Source organism: Piliocolobus tephrosceles, chromosome 9 (assembly GCF_002776525.5).
Source record: "Piliocolobus tephrosceles isolate RC106 chromosome 9, ASM277652v3, whole genome shotgun sequence".
In the NCBI taxonomy this organism is placed as follows: Eukaryota; Metazoa; Chordata; class Mammalia; order Primates; family Cercopithecidae; genus Piliocolobus; species Piliocolobus tephrosceles.
Genome location: NC_045442.1, coordinates 109783081 through 109801599, shown reverse-complemented (window position 1 = coordinate 109801599; position 18519 = coordinate 109783081). Strand labels below are relative to the sequence as shown.

The 18519-nt window shown below is 41.1% G+C and overlaps 1 protein-coding gene across 9 annotated transcripts in view; it reads left to right on the top strand.

Moving 5' to 3' along the window:
* MLLT10 (MLLT10 histone lysine methyltransferase DOT1L cofactor) overlaps positions 1-18519 on the top strand; it is a 213732-nt gene that overhangs the window by 38488 nt on the left and 156725 nt on the right. For 8 of the 9 annotated variants that reach the window (XM_023223168.2, XM_023223165.2, XM_023223164.1 and 5 more), the window contains exon 4: positions 14889-14943. The exons of the other annotated variant lie outside the window; for it this stretch is intronic. In XM_023223168.2, the coding sequence (XP_023078936.1) occupies positions 14889-14943 (55 nt within the window). The remainder of the gene's footprint in view (positions 1-14888; positions 14944-18519) is intronic. 9 annotated transcript variants of the gene reach the window in all.

Sequence of the window (18519 nt, the reverse complement as noted above, 5' to 3'; positions counted from 1 at the left end):
TCTAGAATTTTCTTTTTGGGAAGGATTTTGATAATGAATTCAACTTAAAATGCTTCTCAGATTTTCTGTTTTATCAGTTTTGATAAGTTTTATTTTCAAATAATTTTTTCTTTTCATCTAAGCTGTTGAATTGGTTAGGCTAAAGTCATTAAGAATAATCTTTGGCCCTCTTAATATCTTTGGGATCATAGAGGTAATTCCCATTTTATTCTTAATATTGGTAATTTGTATTCTTCCTATTAAAAAAAAAAATGAATTTAGCTTGCAGATTGTCAACTTTGTAGGTCTTTCCAAAGTGCTACCAGAAAGGGGGTCCCATTCCAGACCCCAAGAGAGGAGTTCTTGGATCTTGTGCATGAAATAATTTGAGACGGTTTCATAGAGTAAAGTGAAAGCAAGTTTATTAAGAAAGTAAAGGAATAGGCTGGGCGCCGTGGCTCAAGCCTGAAATCCCAGCACTTTGGGAGGCCGAGACGGGCGGATCACGAGGTCAGGAGATCGAGACCATCCTGGCTAACACGGTGAAACCCCGTCTCTACTAAAAAATACAAACACTAGCCGGGCGAGGTGGTGGGCGCCTGCAGTCCCAGCTACTCGGGAGGCTGAGGCAGGAGAATGGCGTAAACCCAGGAGGAGGAGCTTGCAGTGAGCTGCGATCCGGCCACTGCACTCCAACCTGGGCAACAGAGCGAGACTCCGTCTCAAAAAAAAAAAAAAAAAGTAAAGGAATAAAAGAATGGCTACTCCATAGGCAGAGCAGTGCCATGGGCCACTGATTTCCCATTTTTATGAATTTTTTTTTTATTTTTTTGAGACGGAGTCTCGCTCTATCGCCCGGGTTGGAGTGCAGTGGCCGGATCTCAGCTCACTGCAAGCTCCGCCTCCCGGGTTTTACGCCATTCTCCTGCCTCAGCCAGCCTCCTGAGTAGCTGGGACTACAGGCGCCCGCCACCTCGCCCGGCTAGCTTTTTGTATTTTTTTGGTAGAGACGGGGTTTCACCGTGTTAGCCAGGATGGCCTTGAACTGCTGACCTTGTGATCCGCCCGTCTCGGCCTCCCAAAGTGCTGGGATTACAGGCTTGAGCCAATGCGCCCGGCTAGTATTTCTTGATTGTCTGCTAAACAAGGGGTGGATTATTCTTGAGTTTTCTGGGAAAGGGGTGGGCAATTCCCAGAACTAGTGGTTCCTCCCCTTTTTAGAGTATATAGGGTAACTTCCTGGCATTGCTATGGCATTTGTAAACCGTCATGGAGCTTGTGGGAGTGTCTCTTAGCATGTTAATGTGTTATAATTAGTGTATAATGAGCAGTGATGATGACCCGAGGTCAGTTTGGCCACCATCTTGGCTTTGGTGGGTTTTGGCCTCCTTCTTTATTACAACCTGTTTTATCAGCAAGGTTTTTATGTCTTGTATCTTGTGCCAGCCTCCTATCTCATTCTGTGACTTAGAATGCATAACTTACTGGGAATGCAGCCCAGCATTACTCAGCCTTGTTTTACCTAGCCCCTGTTCAAGATAGAGGCACTCTGGTTCAGAGGTCTCTGACAAAAGGACCAACTTTGACTTCAAATGTTCTGTTACTTTTCTGTTTCATTTCTTCTGCTCTTATTTTTACTATTTTTTTTTTCTACTTACTTTGGGCTTACTTTACCCTTTTATATGTAGGTTCTTTAGGTAGAACCCTACTTATTTTATTTTGTTTTGTTTTATTTTGAGACAGAGTTTTGTGCTGCCACCCGGGCTAGAGTGCAGTGGTGTGATCTTGGCTTACTGCACCCTCCGCATCCCGGGTTCAAACGATTCTCCTGCCTCAGCTCAGCCTCCTGAGTAGCTTGGATTATAGACACCCGCTACCATGCCCAGCTAATTTTTGTATTTTTAATAGAGACAGGGTTTCACCATGTAGACCAGGCTGGTCTTGAGCTTGCGACCTCAGGTGATCCGCCTGCTTTGGCCTTCCAAAGTGGTGGGATTACAGGCATGAGCCACCACACCCAGCTGCTAGTCATTAATTTTATATCTTTTTTTCTGATGTGGTTAGGGAACATAATCTGTATGATTTCCATTATTTTCATTTTATTGTGTCCTGCTTTGTGGCTCAGTATGTGGTCTTTCATGGGGAATGCACCAAGTTTACCTGAAAAGAATGTTTATAGTGGTTTTAACATTGCTCAGATGATGATGATGATGATGATGATGATGATTATTTGGTCTGGTTTTGTCAATCACGAAGAGGAGTGTGAAAATATCTTACCTTGTTTGGGGCACTGAGTATTCCGAGTGTTTATGCCTCATGCTCATTTTTGCTTCATCTATTTTGAAGCCTTGTTTTTAAGTGCATACATTTATAATTATTATGACTTCTTCATTGTCTGGCTTACTGTGAAATGCCCCCCCTCTCTTTACTGTTTAGCCACTCACCATCTTTTTTTGTTGTTGTTTGTTTGTTTGTTTGTTTTGAGATGAGGTTTTACTCTATCACCCAGACTGAAGTGCAGTGGTGTGATCTCGGCTCACTGCAGCCTTTGCCTCCCAGGTTCAAGCAGTTCAGCTGTTTCAGCCACCCTGGTAGCTGGGACTATAGGTGTGTGCCACCATGCCTGGCTAGTTTTTGTATTTTTAGTAGAGATGGGGCTTTGCCATGTTGGCCAGGCTGGTCTCGAAACCCTGGCCTCAAGTGATTAAGTTCCCGCCTTGGCCTCCCAAAGTGTTGGGATTACAGGCGTGAGCCACTGCACACCCATCCTATCCATTTACTTTTGACCTGTTTGTCTCTTCACTTAAAGTGTGTTTCTTACAGATACCTTGTGATTGAGTTTTACTTTTCTATCTGTGCTAATAAACAAATTTTTAAAATTGTTTATTTATTTATTTATTTTGATTCGGAGTTTTGCTATTGTTGCCCAGGCTGGAGTGCAATGGTGTGATCTCAGCTCACCGCAACCTCCGCCTCCCAGGTTCAAGCGATTCTCCTGCCTCAGCCTCACGAGCAGCTAGGATTATAGGCATGCACCATCACGCCTGGCTAGTTTTCATATTTTTAGTAGAGATGGGGTTTCTCCATGTTGGTCAGGCTGGTCTTGAATTCCCGACCTCAGGTGATCTGCCCGCCTCAACCTCGCTAACTGCTGGGATTGTAGGCATGAGCCACCGCACCTGGCTGGTGATTTTTTTTTTTTTTTTTTTTTTTTTTTTTGAGACAGTCTCTACATCACTACAATCAATTTGAGAATACTTGGATCCCCTCAAAAAGAAGCCCTTTGACCCATTAACAGTCACTCTCCATTACCCTACTTCCCCAGCTCCTGGCAATCACTAATCTTCATTTCTGTCTCTATCCCTATTTGGGACATTTCATATAAATGGAATCATATGATATATGGTGTATTGTGAGTGGCTTCTTTCTCCTAGCGTAATGTACAAGCATTTGTTTTGTAGCATTAGAACTTCATTCCCTTTTGTTGTCAAATAATATTCTATTGCATGGCTATGCTACATTTTCTTTACTCATTCATTAATTGGTAGACATTTAGGTTGTATATACTTTTGCAGTATTATGAATAATGTTGTTATTATGAACATTTGTCTGCAAATCCAGACATTTGTTTTCAATTCTCTTAGGCGTAGGATTTTTGTTTCATGCTGTCTTTGAAAAACTGATGAAGAGGCTGTAACATTTTAAATTACCAGCAACAATATATGAAGGTTTTAATTTCTCCATCTCTTTGCCAACATTTTTTATTGTTTGGCTTTTGATTTTAGCTATCCTACAGGGCGTGAGGTAGTATCTCATTGTGGTGTTGATTTTTATTTATTTTTTTTCATTATATTATTTTTTAGATGGAGTCTCAGTCTGTTGTCCAGGCTGGAGTGCAGTGATGCAATATCTTGGCCCACGGCAAACTCTGCCCGCCAGGTTCAAGCGATTCTCCTGCCCCAGCTCCCTGAGTACCTGGGATTACAGGTGCCCGCCACCATGCTGGCTAATTTTTGTATTTTTAGTAGAGACGGAGTTTCACCATGATGGCCAGGCTAGTCTCAAACTCCCGACCTCAGGTGATGCACCCGCATAGGCCTCCCAAAGTGCTGGGATTACAGGCGTGAGCCGCCGCACCCGGCCTGGTGTTGGTTTTTAATCCTTAATGATTAATGACGTTAATCATCTTTTCATGTGCTTATTGGTCATTTATATATTTTCTTTGGAGAAGTGTCTATTTGGATCCTTTGTTCAGTTTTTAGCTGGGCTGTATAGCTTTTTATTTTTGAGTAGAAGAGCTCTGTATCCTGGTTACAAAATACTTATCAGACATGTGACTTGTAAATATTTCTTCCATCCTTTTTACTTTCCTGATAGTTTTGTTTGTAGCAAAAAAGTCTGTAGGTTTGGTAAATTCTAGTTATTTTTTCTTTTATTGCCTCTGCTGTTAGTGTTATGTCTAAAAACTGTTGTTCAACCAAGTCCTGAAGACTTACCTCCTATGTTTTTTCCTAAAGTTTTATAGTTTTAGCTCTTATATTTAGATCTGCATTCACTTTTGAAGGGGTAATTTTTTAATATAATATTAGGAAGGGTTTCAACTTAATTCTTTTGCACATTCCTCTAGCAATTTCTTTACTCTTTTCCATCTGTTTTTTTTTGTTTGTTTGTTTGTTTTTTGAGACGGAGTCTCGCTCTGTGGCCCAGGCTGGAGTGCAGTGGCCAGATCTCAGCTCAGTACAAGCTCCGCCTCCTGGGTTTGTGCCATTCTCCTGCCTCAGCCTCCCGAGTACCTGGGACTACAGGCGCCCGCCACCTCGCCTGGCTAGGTTTTTGTATTTTTTAGTAGAGACGGGGTTTCACCGTGTTAGCCAGGATAGTCTCGATCTCCTGACCTCGTGATCCGCCCGTCTCGGCCTCCCAAAGTGCTGGGATTTCAGGCTTGAGCCACCGCGCCCGGCCTCAGTCTGTTTTTGTAGTATTACCACTTATGGGTAATATTGTACAAGTCATAAAGTATACAAAGCTTGTAAATTTTTCTTTTTTTTTTTTTTTTGAGACGGAGTCTCGCTCTGTCGCCCAGGCTGGAGTGCAGTGGCCGAATCTCAGCTCACTGCAAGCTCTGCCTCCCGGGTTTACGCTATTCTCCTGCCTCAGCCTCCCGAGTAGCTGGGACTACAGGCGCCCGCCACCTCGCCCAGCTAGTTTTTTGTATTTTTTAGTAGAGACGGGGTTTCACCATGTTAGCCAGGATGGTCTCGATCTCCTGACCTCGTGATCCGCCCGTCTCAGCCTCCCACAGTGCTGGGATTACAGGCTTGAGCCACCGCGCCCGGCCGTAAATTTTTCTTTTATATCACCTCTTTGTTGTCAGTCATGCTATTATCATGTGTGTTGGAGCTATGTATATTATAAGCCCTGGAAAACGAATATAATTTTGGCTTTCAATAATCATGTAATGTTAAGAACTTAAGAGCTAAAAGTCTTCTAAGTTTACCCAGATATTTATCATTTGTGATAGTCTTCTTTGTCTTCTGAAGATTTGCATTTTCTGGCCTCATTTCTCTTAATTCGGAAGAATTTCTTTAGCCTTTCTTGCAAGGCGTATCTTTTGGTTAAGTTGTGTTTGCTTTCTTTTATCTGAAAGTACATATTTCACCTTTATTTTTGAAGGGCATTGTGGTTGGATATAGAATTCTGTGTTGATAGTGCTTTATCTTTTAGCAATTTAAGTATTTTGGCTTCCATATTTTATGATGAGAAATCTGCCATTTATCCAGTCACTGTTCCCTCTGTGTAATGTGACATTTTCTTTTGGTGCTTCAAGATTTCTCCCTCTGTGTTTGCTTTTTAGCAAGGCATTTGACTCTTTGAGGTTTGCTGAGATTCTTAAATCTGTGAATTTGTCTTTTTTCAAATTGAAGAGATTTTCAGCCATCATTTCTTCAAAATTTTCTTTCCTGCCTCATATTCTTTCTCTTTTCTTTTTTAGGCCTTTGGTTATGCATATAAGACCTTTTGGTACTGTACTGTGGGTCCCTGAAGCCCTGTTTTTTTTTTTTTTTTTTTTTTTAAACCTCTATTTTCTCTTTCAGATTAGATTCTTCTTTTTTTTTTTTGAGACGGAGTTTCGCTCTTGTTGCCAAGGCTGGAGTGCAATGGCGCGATCTCGGCTCAACACAACCTCTGCCTCCTGGGTTCAAGTGATTCTTCTGCCTCAGTCTCCTGAGTAGCTGGGACTACAGGTGTGTGCCACCATACCCGGCTGATTTTGTATTTTTTAGTAGAGACAGGGTTTCTCCATGTTGGTCAGGCTGATCTCGAAATCCTGACCTCAGGTGACCCACCCACCTCAGCTTCCCAAAGTGCTGGGATTACAGGTGTGAGCCACCACACCTGGCCTCAGATTAGATTCTATCTATTGATGTAGCTTCAAATTCACTGATTCTTTTGTCATCTCAGATTTGTTGTTTTGAAGCTTGCCTAGTGAAATTTTCACTTCACATGTTGTATTTTTGGTATTTAAAAATTTTTTTCTGTTTTTTTTTTTTTTTTTAATTTGAGATCAAGTCTTACTCTTTTGCCCAGGCTGGAGTGCAGTGGTACAATTATATTACTGCAGCCTCAAACTCCCAGGCACAAGTGATCCTCCTGCCTGTATATTTAGGACTGCAGACTGGTGCTACCATGCTTGGCTTATAGTGTCTTTCTTTCTTTTTTTTTTTTTTTTTTTATTGCTGAGACATCCTGTTTTATTTATTATAGGTTTATCTTCAGTGGGCAGGTTTAATTAGCATTTAGGGACATTTTTCTATAAAACTTCACATTATAACGGAAATGATATAATTTAGAATAGAGGAAAGAAATCATTCATAATCTTACCATCCTTACCACAATCCTATTAATGTATTTTTTTTTTTTTTTTTTTGAGATAGAGTCTCGCTCTGTCACCCAGGCTGGAGTGCAGTGGTGTGAACTCGGCTTACTGCAACCTCTGTCTCCCGGGTTCACACCATTCTCCTGCTGCAGCCTCCTGAGTAGGTGGGACTACAGGCACCCGCGACTATGCCCGGCTAATTTTTTTTTGTATTTTTGGTAGAGACGGGGTTCACTGTGTTAGCCAAGATGGTCTCGATCTCCTGACCTTATGATCTGCCCGCCTCGGCCTCCTGAAGTACTGGGATTACAGATGTGAGCCACCCCGCTTGGCCTATTTTGTATATTTTCTTTTCTTTTTTTTGAGACGGAGTCTTGCACTGTCACCTGGACTAGAGTGCAATGGCGCGATCTTGGCTCACTGAAACCTCTGCCTCCTGGGTTCACGCAATTCTCTTGCTTCAGCCTCTGGAGTAGCTGGGAATTACAGGTGCACACTGCCATGCCCAGCTAATTTTTTTTGTTTCTTGTATTTTTAGTAAGACACAGGGTTTCACTATATTGGCCAGGCTGGTCTCGAACTCCTGACCTCATGATCTGCCTGCCTCGGCTTCCCAAAGTGCTAGAATTACAAGTGTGAGTCACTGTGCCCAGCCTATTTTGTATATTTTCTTTTAATGTTCAGTGAATTTTTTTTTTTTTGATACAGAGTCTCGCTCTGTCACCCAGGCTGGAGTGCAGTGGCGCGATCTTCAGCTCACTGCAACCTCTGCCTTCCAGGTTCATGCCATTCTCCTGCCTCAGTCTCCCCAGTAGCTGGAACTGCAGGCACCCACCTCCATGCCCAGCTAATTTTTCATATTTTTAGTAGAGACGGGGTTTCACTGTGTTAGCCAGGATGGTCTCAATCTCTGGACCTTGTGATCTGCCCACCTCAGCCTCCACCACGCCTGGCCCAGTGAATTATCTTTTTTAACTTGTTTAAAATCTTTGTAAGTAGTGTATTAGTTACATCATTGTTATGCTGTTACGTTTTTTTTTTTTTTTTTTTGAGATGAGATCTCACTCTGTCACCCAGGCTTGAGTTCTGTGGTGTGACCTCGACCCCTTGGGCTGAAGTGATCCTCCCATCTCAGCCTCCCGAATAGCTGGACTACAGGCTTGCGTCACCAGGTCCAGCTAATTTTTTGTATTTTTAGTAGAGATGGGATTTCACCGTGTTGCCTAGGCTGGTCTTGAACTCCTAACCTCAAGTGATCCACCCACTTCGGCCTCCCAAAGTGCTGGGATTACAAGTGAGAGCCACTGCAGCCAGCCAGACTTTTATAAAAAAGTTTTTTGGTTATAAATGGTTATATAAAATATCTCTGTACATACATACTCATGTCTTGAAAGTAAAGTATATAAATGATATAAAAGACACAAAGGTAATTTATAAATGCTGTATCTTACATTATTTGCTTTGGTTCTCTAGAAGTGAAGTAATTAAATTGGATTTTTTCTTGATTCATATTGCTTAATTGCTGTCCAAAAGAATAGGATTATGGTGTCATCGAAATCTTACAAAAACGAATATTGATTTTTTTTTTTTTGACGACAATCTCGCTCTGTTGCCCAGGCTGGAGTGTGGTGGCTTGATCTCAGCTCACTGCAACCTCTGCCTCCCAGGTTCAAGTGATTCTCGTGGCTCAGCCTTCTGAGTAGCTGGGATTACAGGTGCCTGCCACCACGCCTGGCTAAAGTTTTTGTTTTTTGGAGCTGGAGTCTTGCTCTGTCGCCAGGCTGGAGTGCAGTGTTGTGATCTCAGCTCACTGCAACCTCCACCTCCCAGGTTCACGTGATTCTCCTGCCTCAGCCTTCCAAGTAGCTGGGACTACAGGCATGTGCCACCATGCCCAGCTAATTTTTGTATTTTTTGTAGAGACGGGGTTTCATCATGTTGGCCAGGATGGCCTGATCTCTTGTGATCCACCTGCCTTGGCCTCCCAAAGTGCTGGGATTACAGGTGTGAGCCATGGTGCCCGGCCTCATTTTTGTATTTTTAGTGGTGATGGGGTTTCACCATGTTCGCCAGGCTGGTTTTGAACTTCTGACCTTATGTCATCTGCCCGCCTTGGCCTCCCAGAGTGCTGCAATTACAGGCATGAGCCATCACACCTGGACTATTTTTTAAAATTCAATTTTTTTTTCCTTTTTTTCTTTTTGGTTATAGCATCAATGGGATGTTTGTGATTTTGTTCCCTTTATCCCTTCATCATGTAGTTCTTGAGTTACTGTGCCTGGAGACTGTGTCTGATGTTAGGGGTGGCTAGCTACAGCCATAACATGGAGCTTGTAATCTAGCAGAGGAGTTAACTTAATTGCATAGTTAATTGTAATTGTAATATATCTCAAGAAGGAAAGCATAAGTAAATCATAATATGTCACCTAACCTCATCTGGAGATTCAGAGACCTTGTCTTTGATGAAGTGACTTTAAGCAAGGACCTGCAGGATAAATAGAAGTTATCCAGCTGCAGAAGAGGGTGTAGTGAATGGTAATATTCCATTTAGAGTAAAAACAATCCATTAAAAGCCTCTGAAGTGGGAATGAGCTGTAGAGAATTTATAGAATTGAAAGAAGAAAAAGCCAGCATTGCCCATAACGTGAAATGTTGGAAAGAGGGAAGCTTGTGGAGATAGGAAAGGGTTATATGATGCAGGAAAACTACTGGAGTGTTTTCATTGTTTTGTTTTGTTTTTTGTTTTTGAGATGGAGTCTCGCTCTGTCACCGGGCTGGAGTACAGTGGTGCGATCTTGGCTCACTGCAACCTCCGCCTCCCAGGTTCAAGCAATTCTCCTGCCTCAGTCTCCTGAGTAGCTGGGACTACAGGTGCTCCACCACACCCAGATGATTTTTGTATTTTTAGTAGAGATGGGGTTTCACCATGTTGGCCACAATGGTCTCGATCTCTTGACCTGATGATCTGCCTGCCTCAGCCTCCCAAAGTGCCGGGACTACAGGCTTGAGCCACCGCGCCCGGCCTTTTGAAGTGTTTTTTAGTGGGCAGTGGTATATTTGGATTTGCATTTCTGAAATTCATTGTTTTGTGAAAAGTTCCTTCTGCAGATTGGTGATAGTTGGTTAAGAGTGAATATTAGGAGACTACAGTCATTTTCCATTATCTGCGGTTTTGCTTTCCTTAGTTACCCATGGTCACCCCTCTGAAAATAGGTGAGTAGAGTACGGTGAGGTAGAATCATGTGTTGTGTAATGCAGGAGGGAGGTATGTTCTTAGAAATACCTCATTAGGTGATTTCATCATTGCACAATCATCTTAGAATGTTCTTAAAGCTATATTGTATAACCTAGTACATACCTAGGCTACATGGTATAGCCTGTTGCTCCTATGCTGCAATCTTGTACATTTCATAACTGAATCCTGTAAGCAACTTAACATAATGTTAAGTATTTGTGTTTTTACACATAGAAAAGGTACAGCTAAAATAATGGTATGAAAGATTAAAAAAAAAAAAAATTGCACTTGTATAGGGCTTTACCATGAATGAAGCTCGTAGGACTAGAAGTTGCTCTGGGTGAGTCAGTGAGTAAGTGGTGAGTGAATGTGAAAGCCTTTGGCATTTTTGTACAGTACTGATAGGGTTTGGCTGTGTATCCCCACCCAAATCTCATCTCGAATTGTAATCCCTATGTGTTGAAGGAGGGAGGTGACTGGATAATGGGGGCAGTTTCCGCCATCCCGTTCTCATGATAGTGAGTGAATTCTCTTGAGATCTGATGGTTTTGAAAGTGGCAGTTTTTTCCTATGTACACATTCTCTTTCTTTTGCTTGCTGCTATATAAGACGTGCTTGCTTCCCCTCCCGCCATGACTGAAAGATTCCTGAGGTCTCCTCAGCCATGTGGAACTATGAGTCAATTAAACCTCTTTTCTTTATAAATTGCCCAGTCTCGGGTAGTTCTTTATAGCAGCGAGATAATGGACTGCTACAATTACTGTAGACTTTATAAACGTTGTACACTTAATGTACACTAAATTTGTTTTAAAAATTACTCTGTCATGTTACTGTGGCTATTATATCATTATGTCACTAGGCAATAGGAGTTTTTCAGTTCCATTTAATCTCATGGAACCACCATTGTATATGCTGTTGTTGTTATGCAGATTGTATTTTAAGAGAGACCACATTCATATAACTTTTCTTTTAGTAGATTGTTGTAATTTTTTTTTTTTTTTAATTTTTTTGAGGTGGGGTCTCTCTCTTTTGCCCAGGCTGGAGTGCAGTGGCATGATCTTGGCTCACTGCAACCTCCTAGGTTCAATCAATTTTTGTGCCTTAGCCTCCTGCTTGGCTGGGACTGTAGGTGTGTGCCACCACATTCAGCTAATTTTTTTGTATTTTTAGTAGAGATGAGGTTTCACCATGTTGGCCAGACTGGTCTCAAACTCCTGACCTCAGGTGATCTGCCCGCCTCGGCCTCCCAAAGTCCTGGGATTATAGGTATGAGCCACTACACCCGGCCTGTTCTATTTTATTATTGTTGTTAATCTGTTACTGTGCCTAATTTATAAATTAAACTTTTTTATAGGTATGTATGTATAGCGAAAAACAGAATCAAGGGCTTATTAGTGCCATTGTTTCACATATCCACTGGGGTTCTTAGAATGTTTCTCCCATGGATAATTGGGGGATTACTGCATTTAGAAGGTGACTGAAGTGGTCTTGATGGAAGGTGATGCTGGCTTTAAGTAGGGTAATAGTGGAGATGGAGAGAGAGAGGCACATCTCACCAGTTTTGAGGAAGAGGAAGGGCACAATACAGTTATGGATTAAAAGTGAGGTTAGGGAGTAAGGTATGAAGTGGTCAAAGATTATGACCACTAGGTGTCTTGCATGAGCAATGGGGTCATTGAAAATATCATTACCAATATATGGAAAGAGCAGGAAGAGCAGGTTTTGTCATAAATTGTGGTGTGTTTTAGGTGTCTATGTAGGCTGGGTGCGGTGGCTTACGCCTGTGATCCTAGCACTTAGGAGGCTGAGGTGGGTGGATCACTTGAGGCCAGAAGTTTGAGACCAACCTGGGCAACATGACGAAACTCCATCTCTACTAAAAATAGAAAAAGTTAGTTGGACATGGTGGCACACACCTGTAATCCCAGCTCCTTGGGAGGCTGAGACAGGATAATTGCTTGAATCCTGGAGGTGGAGGTTGCAGTGAGCCGAGATCGATCCACTGCACTCCAGCCTGGGCAACAGAGCAAGACTCCGTCTCAAAATAAAATAAAGTGTTTACATAGTATATAGAGTTTTATACCTGAACCTAAGGACAGATACAAATAGATAAAGTTTGGGAGTCACTGTTATTTTTATAATTTATTGATAATGGAAATTTGGACAATGAATAAGATTGCCTAGTGTATCATGTGAAATAGTGAGACATCTTAGGCCAGAGCCCTGAGGAACTTCACCATTTTAAGGTTTGATAGGGTGATCAGAAAGGTGCTGCCAAAGAGGTAATAGGAAAATCAGGAGAGTGAAATACTGAAAGGCAAGAAATATAGCGATATTAGTCTGTTTTAGATTAAAGGAATACCGGAAACTGGGTAGATTATTAATATAAAGAAAAGAGGTTTATTTGGTTCACAGTTCTGTAGGCTGTACAAGCATACCGCCAACACCTTTGATCTGAGGAAACTTTTACTCATGGGGGAGTGGGAATGGGGACCAAGAGTGTCACATGGTGAGACAAGGGAGCAAGATGGCAGGCTCTTTTTACCAATCATATCTCACGTGAACTAACAACAGCAAGAAACTCACTCATTACCACAAGAAAAACACCAAGACATTTACAAGGGATCTGCCCCCATTACCTGAACACTTTTTGCTAGGCTCCACCTTCAGCATTGGGATTAAATTTTTACACGAGATTTGGAGGCACAAATATCCAAACTTTATCAATAGGTTCTATTTTATTTTTTTTGAGATGGAGTTTTGCTCTTGTTGCCCAGGCCGGCACAATCTCGGCTCACTGCAACCTCCGCCTTCTGGTTTCAATCAATTCTCCTGCCTCAGCCTCCCTCAGCTGGGACTACAAGCATACGCCACCACACCCAGCTAAATTTTTGTATTTTTAGTAGAAATGGGATTTCATCACATTGACCAGGATGATCTTGATCTCTTCACCTCGTGATCCACCTCCCAAAGTGCTGGGATTATAGGCGTGCGCCACTGTGCCCGGCCAATAGGCTCTATTTCTTCAACAATTATTTTTTGTAGAGATGAAGTCTCACTTTGCTGTTGAGGCTGGTCTCGAACTCCTGACCTCAAGTGGTCCTTCTGTTTTGGCCTCCGAAAGTGCTGCGATTATATGTGTGAGGCACTGCACCCGGCCTCAGTAGGCTTTTATGGCTTATACTTTCTGTACTTTTAAAACTATTGCAACTTAATTTTCTACTCTAATTTTTTGTTGTAATTTATATATGTATGTAAGTGTATATATATTTATATGTAGGATGTGTATATATAGTGTGTGTATATATGTATATAACGTGTGTGTATGTATACATACATACACATATAGGTGTGTGTGTGTGTATATATACACACACACACATTTTTGTTTTGTTTGTTTTTTTGAGATAGGGTCCACTCTGTAACCCAGGCTGGAGTGCATTGGCATAATCATGGCTCACTGCAGCTTTGACCTCCCAGGCTCAATTGATCTGCCTGCCTCAGCCTGCTGAGTAGCTCTACTACAGGTGTGCCACCACCACACCCAGCGAATTTGTGTGTGTGTGTGTGGTGTGTGTGTGTGTGTGTGTGTGTGTGTGTTTGTAGAGGTGGGATTTTGCCTTGTTGCCCAGGCTGGTCTTGTACCCCTGGGCTCAAGCAGTCTGCCTACCTCAGCCTCCCAAAGTGCTGGGATTACAGGTGTGATCCACTGTGCTCGGCCTATATTACTATATTGTGTGCTGCAAAACCTCTTTTGGAAACAAAGTGAGATATAAATAATGCTCAAGTGTGACGTTCAGGAACATATTCTTCATAGTAAGACAATGCCATTGAAACTTACTGTGTTTCATAAGAAGTGGTAGTGCTGGCTCTACATTTATTTTTGGTTTTAAATTCTGAGCATGGGAGGGAGAGGGATCCACAATAAAATTTGAGTACCATTGTCTTTGAATAATAATAGCTGATTAGCCTAATTCCTTTTAGAAGGGAAATCAGCATACATGAAATCATTTCTTGCCACTTAAATTAAAATTCTATGTTCTTGAGTTTGGCTCTTTAAGAGAAACCAGACCTACTTGACGGCAGTCATCCTAGCTGACCGTAAGACAGGAAGTAAACAGATAACGGGCAGATATTAAAAGCCTTGCCCCATTCCTGTGTTGAGAGGACCTTTTTGTTTCTCCTCCCACTCCCCAGGTAAATGATCCCAGCGTCTTTGTGTTTTTATTAATGTAAGATTTAAAAAACTGTGGCAGGAGTTTTTTTTTTTCTTTTGTTTCTTTTAGATGGAGTTTCCCTCTTGTTGCCCAGACTGAAGTGCAATGGCGTGACTTGGCTAACCATAACCTCCGCCTCCCGGGTTCAAACAGTTCTCCTGCCTCAGCCTCCTCCGTAGCTGGGATTACAGGCATGTGCCGCCACGCCTGGCTGATTTTTTGTTTTTAGTAGAGACATGGTTTCTCCATGTTGGTCAGGCTGGTCTCGAACTCCCAACCTTAGGTAATCCGCCCACCTCGGCCTCCCAAAGTTCTAAGATTACAGGCGTAAGCCACCGCGCCTGGCTCATGGCAGGAGTTTAAAAGTTAAAATGTACTTTAAAAAAATTACTTGTCCTCTGAAGGAGATCACATGTCATCGAGAACAACTGTTTGTGAAGAATGTTCTGAAATATTCTTGGGGGACAAATAGTACAAATGCTGCTCTCACATTTTCAGTAGTTTTGAAGTTGCAGGGAAGATACTACATTTTGGATAATCTGAAATATTTCTTCATTACCTGTTTCTTTTTTTTTTATAGAGATGTGAACTTTGTCCCCATAAGGATGGAGCTTTAAAAAGAACAGATAATGGGGGTAAGTGCAGAGATTTCTTGAAAAAAATGTTATTGAAAACTGGGGCAGTGGAGTATTTTCAGATACCTGGTAGTTTATTTTATTTCATCAAATTAAACAGCTTTTTCTACTCATTTTTAACAGTAGTGGCTATAATTTATGAATCCTTATTGTATTGACCCACAAGTTTTCTACTTTGTGGACAAACTTAAGCATTGGCTATTTTATGCAGAATGATCTATTAAATACATACGTCTAATTAAAATTCTTATTTTTTTGGCTGGACGAAGTGGCTCACACCTGTAATCCCAGCACTTTGGGAGGCCGAGGGAGGCGGATCACCTGAGGTCGAGTTCGAGACTAGCCTGGCCAACATGGTGAAACCTGGTTTCTACTAAAAATAGAAAAATTAGCTGGGTGTGGTGGTGCGTGCCTGTAGCCCCAGCTACTTGGGAGGCTGAGGCAGGAGAGTTGCTTGACCTTGGGGGGCAGAGGTTGCAATGAGCCAAGATTGAACCATTGCTCATTAGCCTGCGTGGCAGAAGGAGATTGTCTCCAAAAAAAAAAAAAAGTCTGTTTTTTAAAATGGATATAGTTTCTTATGTTAGGAATTTTTTTTTTTTTTTTTTGAAAAATGAGCCACAGTTTTTTGTTGTGATTAGACCTAAAATCTGTTGTTTTAGATTCTTTTTTTCTCTTTTATGTATCTCTAGACAGATGATGTTTCTAGTGAATGCTAATTTTATTTAACCCTGAGGATCTTTGTTGCTTAAATATAAAGAAATGTTGACTTTTAGGCTGGGTGTGCTGCCCAGCACCTGTAATCCTAGCTCTTTGAGAGGCCAAGATAGGAGGCTCACTGGAGCATAGGAGTCTGAGACCAGCCTGGGCAACATAGGGAGACCTTGGTCTCTGCAAAAGTAAATATAAAAAATAAAAATAAAACGACTTAGTTACACATGGTGGCATGTGCCTGTAGTTCCAGCTACTTGGGAAGCTGAGCAGGAGGATGGCTTGAGCCTGGGAGGTCGAGGCTGCAATGAGCCATGGTCACACCACTGTACTTCAGTTCCTGGGATGGGTGAGGATGAGACCCTGTCTCCAAAAAACAAAAAAAAAAAAAAAGAAAAAAAAAAAAAGAAATGCTGACTTCTGTATCACATTTTGTCATACTTTCCTATGGACCCTTGTGTATTACTCATTTTCTTCTCCACTTTCAATTATCTTTGTCAGAGAAATCATATTTTTCTACAGCTCAGTACTATTCTGAAATGTGTAGACATGAGTTTATTAGACCATGGCATATATGATGAGGCAGCTAAAAAAAGTAGAGGTTTAGCTACTGTTACTATACTCTTCTCCATTTTGGGTAGCCACCTCTAAAGTAGTTTTGGCATAAATTAGAGTAATGGTGTCAGTAAATAAAAGGTAAAAATACAATGATTTTGGTTAGCTATATATATTTTACAGTTGGATCTTCAGACTGTGTTATACGGTCAGATTGTAGAAAATTTAAAAATATATTGAAAACTCTTCCTGTTATTCCTATTCCCCATCTGCCCAGTTTATCAATAGCTTTCCTGCTACCATGTAATTACTACTTTCTTGCATATCTTTCTAGGTTTCTTTTGCATATTCAAACGTGAATAGACAAATACTTAATTACTCCATCTTTATACAAATTGGTTAATATTATATACTCTTCTGCGTCTTAATTTTTTTCACTGAACAATTTATCTTATTTATTTTCTTGTTTTTGAGACTTCGCTTTTCTTTTTTCTTTGATTTTCTGTTTTTTTGAAGCTTCGCTCATTCGCCCAGGCTGGAGTGCAGTGGTGCAGTCTCAGCTCACTGCAACCTCCACCTTCCGGGCTCAAGTGATTCTCCTGCTTCAGCCTCCCAAGTTGCTGGGATTACAGGTATGTGCCACCACGCCCTGCTCATTTTTATATTTTTAGTAGAGGTGGAGTTTCATGATGTTGGCCAGGCTGGTGTTGACCTCCTGACCTCAAATGATCCTACTGCCTCGGCCTTCCAAAGTGCTGAGATTATACGTGTGAGCCACTGTACCCGGCATGAACAATTTATCTTGTTTTCAGTATAGAGCTTTTGTGAGCCACTGTACCCGGCATGAACAATTTATCTTGTTTTCAGTATAGAGCTTTTTTTTTCTTTTTAACCATGTTATCTAATATCTAATCAATCAGTGTTGATGCACTTTTTGATCTACTTTGGTGACTAACTCCTGTATATATGTCATTTTGCTTGTTTACAAGTATATCTATAGGATTATTAATTTCCATAGGTGGAAACATTGGGTCAAAGGAGTTTTGCAGTTAATTTTGATTGACAGTCCGAAATTATTCGCCCTGTAGTTTTATCAATATATGTTCCCAGTTTTACCAATATATGAATAAAAAAGCTGTTCTTCATACCTTTGGTAATCTAACAGGTAAAGTTTGTATATCCAAGCAGTAGTTTTGCATTTCTCTTAATACTAGTGAAGTTCACATCTTTTTATAGTTTGAAGAGCAATTTGTTTTTTCTCTTCTGTGGTCTGCTTTTTGACTTGGTTGTGGATCTTTTTCTTTGTTTTTTGAGACAGTCTCCCTCTGTCACGTAGGCTGGAGTGCAGTGACTTGATCTTGGCTCTCTGCAGCCTCTCCCTCCCCCGTTCAAGGGATTCTCCTGCCTCACTCACCTGAATAGCTGGGATTATGGGCGCATGCCACCATGCCCAGCTGATTTTTTTATTTTTAGTAGAGATGGGATCCACCCACCTCGGCCTCCCAAACTGGTGGGACTACAGGTGTGAGCCACCGTGCCCAGCCACAGTTGTTGATCTTTTTAGTTTGATTTATTGGAATGTTCATAAGGAGCCCCTCATATATTATTATGCTGTTTTGATATGAATTGGACTAATTTTTACCCATCTGGTTAGTCTTTATTTATATTGTGCTTTAAAAAAAATTTTTTTTTACCATGCATGAGTTTTTGACTTTAATTTTGTTCAGTTTATTAATCTGTCATGATATCTGCATTTTGAGTTATTAGTTAGAAAGACCTTCACTATTCCGAAGTTTTGTTTTTTTTTTTAAGTGATAGGTTTTCATTCTGTAGTTCAGGCTGGAGTGCAAGTAGCAGGATCCTAGCTCACTGTAGCTTTGTAGTCCCGGGCTCAAGTGATCTTCCTGCCTCAGCTTTGAGAGTGTTGGAATCCCTGCACCTGGTATAAACCTTCCATCTTATTAAATGTTTTGTGTTTGTCTTTCCTATTCTGATTTGTTTCACTCGTTCCATTCTACCCTCTCTATTAGCTTTAAAAAAAGTTAATGTTACTATGTGCTTTTTTCCTTTCTGAATCCTCTAAAACTCTTAGGATACTGTAAATTCACTTGCCCGTCTCCTGACGTATATTTTATGTTTGTCATGTACTTTAATTCTCTGTTTCTTTAAGAATTATAGTGGTTTTGTCAGGTGTTTGTTGAGGATTATGCTGGTCGCTTAAAATGAAACAGTTTGTGTAAATTTGGTGTTATTTTTCTTTGAATTCTATATAGAACTTCGTGAGAAACTGAAACTTTTCTGGGAAAATTT